Source organism: Portunus trituberculatus, chromosome 41 (genome assembly GCF_017591435.1).
Source record: "Portunus trituberculatus isolate SZX2019 chromosome 41, ASM1759143v1, whole genome shotgun sequence".
NCBI classification, from domain to species: domain Eukaryota; kingdom Metazoa; phylum Arthropoda; class Malacostraca; order Decapoda; family Portunidae; genus Portunus; species Portunus trituberculatus.
In genome coordinates this window covers 24,577,704-24,582,703 of record NC_059295.1, presented here as the reverse complement: position 1 = coordinate 24,582,703, position 5,000 = coordinate 24,577,704, and the positions used below count along the sequence as shown (strand labels likewise).

The following is a 5,000-nucleotide window of genomic DNA, read 5'->3' as shown; positions in this document are numbered from 1 at the left end:
ATTGAAGGTTTAATTTCATCTCCTTGAAAAGAAAAGATAAAAAAAGAGAAAAATATCCAGGCTTTCTCCTCACAGCTGTGGCTATGTACGGAAATACGCCGAACACACACACACACACACACACACACACACACACACACACACACACACACACACACACACACACACACACACACACACACACACTGTATAGCCTTGAGTATGCTGGCGTAGAGAAGTAGTCTCGTAACCTTCCTTCCTTCCTTCCTTCTCATCTTAACCTTTCGTTCTCCCGCGAAGGCCAAACCAGTATTCTTAGATCCTTTAAGAAGAGGTTACGAGACAGGCAGCCTCAATTCCCGCCTTGCTCAGCCATGGTGGTAGTCAGAGAGCCAAGCAAGGTATAAGGAAGCTGCAACAAATAGTCAGGCCTATATATGTGGCGGTCCCTGTATAAAAACTTGTACGATTTAGGCTAATAGTTATAGATAGGGTGATATGTAGATAGAATGAGAGGAGATCTAGATAAATAGGCAGGTAGAAAGACAATTAGAGACATTTAAACAACTATCTGTTACTGAATGCTAAAACCACACCTGGATTTTTCTACATCCTCTCTAGTAATGATTTTACAGTCTAGCATTGGAAAATCTAATCTTTTAATGCATTTCCCTATCTCGTAAGTGTTTGTGAAGAGTTTATGCAGTAGTTTTATTGGTGTGAATTGGTTTGTATGGCAGAGGATGAGCTAATAAACTACACAACACAACATTCTCGACAAGAATACCAAAATCTCACACAGAGGAAAAAAACTCCCTGAAAAACCTTCAATACCAAGACGCGTTTTCATATTTACTCTTCTATTATTTAGCGATTTCATGCAGTTTCAAATACTTATGTGGGTATTAAAGTAGTGAAGACTTTGTCCATTAATTTTCTGACCTCCATAGACGCTTCCTAATGTCAATAAAATCGTCTAATCGATCCCAAAACTCAAGATAAAAAAATGCGTCCCAGTAATGAAGGAAATAAAACCCACTAGAGACTCACCACAGCCCTGTTCTCCGCTCTCAGGTTCGGCATGGCGGCGCCTCTACTGGTCCAGATGGAGGCAGACATCGACAGGGAGATGGAGCAGGAGCGGCTGATTGAGGAGCGCATGGCGGAGAGTGGCGGGAAGCTGGAGGATGAGGAAGCATGGGGTTCAATGACGCAGGATTTGGCCGCACCAGAACCGCCCAAGATGTTCTACGGCCCAGAGGCGCAGATCATCACCAACGACCTGAAGAGTCTCGACGAAATGGTGAGTACTCCTTGCCACTCCTTATTGCCACTCTTGCCTGCCTCGTCTTCTGTTTTTTTTATTTATACTAAGTGCTTTTCAGGGGAATGTACTGGCTATTTTGGGTATTTTTGGTATTTTGGGGGGATACCTTGTATCTGAAAGTCCTCGCGTAGGTTTAGGTGTTTCATCGTATATATTTATGAAGAGTTCGTGTCTATTGGGCGTTTGCTGTGTGTATAGATGATTTGTGTTCTTTTTTTTTTTTTAACTTTTTCTATGAAGTTTAGTTATAGTCAAGGGTGTTTTGGTGGTAGTATTGTAAAAGTTTGCTGTGTTTAAATGATTTTTCTCTTTTTTTTATTTTTCTATGAAGATCAGATTAAATCCAGGGTGTTTTGGTGGTGCTAGGGAAGGTTTAATGTGTATGGATGATTTTTCTTTCGTTTCTTATATTTTCCATGAAGTTTAGTTTTAGTCACGGGTGTTTTGGTGGTGCTGGTGATTGTTTGCTGTGTATAGATGATTTTTCTTTCGTTTTTTTTCACCTTTTCCATGAAGTTCAGCCTGAGTTAAAGGTGTTTTGATGGTGCTAGTGAAGGTTTGGTGGTGATTTCGAGCTGTCAGCGGGATAAAGCAGACATGAACGCTTGTAATCATCTTGGTGGTCTTTTTTAAACCCTTCAGTACCATGACGCGCTTCCATATTCATTTTGTTTACTATTTGGTAATTTTATGCAGCTTCAGAAACTCATGTTGGGGATTAAAATAGTGAAGACTTTGGCCATTAATCTTCTGACCTCCATAGACCTTTCCTAATGTCAATAAAATGGTCTGATCGTGCACATATCTCAAGGTAAAAATGTGTCTCAGTATTGAAGAGCTTAAAACTGTTCTAGTGGAAACCTGTGAAGTGTCTCAAGAATACAAAAAAACATAAAAACCTTCGTCTTTACCTGGGCTTGTATTTTGAAACATTTTGGCGTCTTGGGAAATGTTCTCAAAGGCCACAGAGATAATTAGCCGAGTGTTGATGCATGTTTTTAGCTTCTATTGCTGGAGAGTCCTTGCTGAACTGTCATTAGCGTCATGGAAACACTGCTGAGTCTCTTTAACCTCAACTGCCGCACCTTGCTCAGAATTGCACAGGTGGTGACACACTGAAACGCTTAGTTAACAATGCGGACACCTAGATGGCCTTACCCTTACCTGGTGCTGCTGTGGCTTATCTCACCACTTCACTACTTCACCGCTTCTTTACTTTACCACTTAACCACTTCACTATTTTACCACTTCACGACTTCACAATTTCACCACTTCACCACTTCACTGCTTTACCACTTTTTTACTTCACCACTTCATCACTTTACTACTCATCACTTCACCACTTACTTACCACTTCATCACTTTACTACTCATCACTTCACCACTTTACCCCTTTACTACTTTACTACCTCACCACTTCACCACCTCACCACCTCACCACCTCACCACATCACCACTTCACCACGCACCTGTTGTCTTGGTGTCTTCCGGTGCACCATTCTTATACCGCAATTATTGTTATTTTTTTCATTCCTTTCTTTTTTTCTTTGTTTCGTCGTGTAATGTTACTTTATAATGTTCTTTCTGAGTATGTTAGTTTTTACTTCAGATTTCCTTTTTTTTATTTCTATTTTTTGTTTTCATTTTCAATTATTTTACCGTTCAAGTTTTCGTCTCTTTTCTTTTTTTCTTTTTAATTTCAATATTCCTGTTGGTCAAAATCACTTCTCTGTTGTAAGTTGTAGTTGGGTCTTGTCTGGAAATTCTTATCTTCTGTTCTTTTTTTTCCAATTTCTTTTTCTCGTGTTTTTTTTTTTTGGAAACGTGTGTTTTGCCTTTTTTTTTTGTCACTCACGCTGGAGTTCCATGTTATTATCGCTGGATAGTAATTATTATGAGTTTTTTTCCTCTGGGGTAAGTGTCGCTGCATCACTGTCATCATCACACTCTTACACCAGAATCTATTATTGGAGCTGTTTCGCTTCTTTTTACATATAGAAGCTTGCAGTGTATATACATTTTTCCTTCTTTTCCTTCTTTTTCTCCGTTTTTTTTTCTTTCCGTTTTTTTTTTCTCATTTCCTGCGAAGTACGTTCCGTCATAATCATTAGTCGCGTAACCTTCTAGACTCACCTCCACTGTGTTACTCGCTTTCCCTCATTCTCAAGGACCCGAGATACGAGGATTTGCAAACGTTTCGCCTTCCCATTCCGACTACTTTCTACAAACTCTCTTGGAAGTTATCGGAGTTTTAATGAAGTGTTTTGTCGTGGTTCTATTCAGAGTTTACCAAGGATTCTGCATCATTAGTGAGGCAGTCAGTTCGTATTCAGAAACTCTTTGCTCTCTCACCACGACTGTTTTCCAAGGCCACAGGATGATAAGCGGGGTTTTCAAGAGTGTTTCTCTAGTTAATGATACGGAAATCTTGTCACTCTGCCTCTAGAACCATAAAAAAAACTATTATTTCAAGACCACATAGATGATTAGCGGGTTTTCAAGAGTGTTTCTCCTGTTAATAATGTAGAAATCTTGTCACTCTGCCTCTAGAACTGTAAAAACACTTTAAAAAACTTGTGTAAATTTAAAGTTTTTTGAAATGGTAGACATAAAACACAGAAGTGTTTGAGAATAAGAGAACACCTAGAAACCCGATCAGTCATCGTTGTGGCCTAACCTAACCTAACTTAACCTAACCTAACTTATCTTTAATCCAACCCAACCCAACCCAACCTAACCTAACCTAACGTAACCTAACTTATCTTTAACCCAACCGAACCCAACCCAACCCAACCCAACCTAACCTAGCCTAACGTAACTTAACTTATCTTTAACCCAACCGAACCCAACCCAACCCAACCTAATCTAACCTAACCTAACCTAACCTAACCCAACCCAACCCAACCCAACCCAACCCAAACTAACCTAACCTATTCTAAACGTGTACCATTTCAAGATCTACATTTCAACATTTCAAGGAAGCACAGACTCTCATTGTTCTGCGTATTACGTGCAGTTAAGCTTTAATGCACGCCTTGGAAAACACGTACTGGTCTAATTTGACTCTTTGTTTTTTTTATATTTCCCGACGATCACGTATTATTCAACACTATTACATTGTTATTGTCTTGTTTACTTCATTTAAACACTTTATGGAATTGTACTTTTTATTTTCTATTCTTTTTCTTTCTTTTTTTTTTTTTTTAGTCACGTACGAGCAATATTACAAATTTTGCTCTCAGTTATTGGTAAGAAATTTCACTAAAGCACCTCATAAGAATCCACACTTTTCTCCTTCCTGCCTTTGTAGTACAGAGAGAGAGAGAGAGAGAGAGAGAGAGAGAGAGAGAGAGAGAGAGAGAGAGAGAGAGAGAGAGAGAGAGAGAGAGAGATTTTTCAACTTTCTTTTTTTTAATTATCCTCTTTTCTTAATTTCTTCACCGTTCCAGTCATCAGTAAACAAACGAATAAGAAAGAGAAGATACAGGAAAGGCGGAAAAAGAGAAAGACTAAATCTCATATTCTCAAACGCTTCTGTGCTTCAACTGTTTCAACTAGACAATTTTTAAAGGCTTTATCTAAATTTACACGAGTTTTTTAAGGTGTTTTCATGGTTTTAGAGGCAAAGTGACAAGATTTCTACATTATTAACTGGAGAAACGCTCTTGAAAACTCCGCTAATCATCTCGGTGGC

The 5,000-nt window shown here is 38.9% G+C and overlaps 1 protein-coding gene across 2 annotated transcripts in view; it reads left to right on the top strand.

Moving 5' to 3' along the window:
* LOC123516437 (GAS2-like protein pickled eggs) overlaps positions 1-5,000 on the top strand; it is a 323,999-nt gene that overhangs the window by 41,791 nt on the left and 277,208 nt on the right. For both annotated transcript variants that reach the window (XM_045275715.1, XM_045275714.1), the window contains one exon: positions 1,054-1,282. In XM_045275715.1, the coding sequence (XP_045131650.1) occupies positions 1,054-1,282 (229 nt within the window). The remainder of the gene's footprint in view (positions 1-1,053; positions 1,283-5,000) is intronic.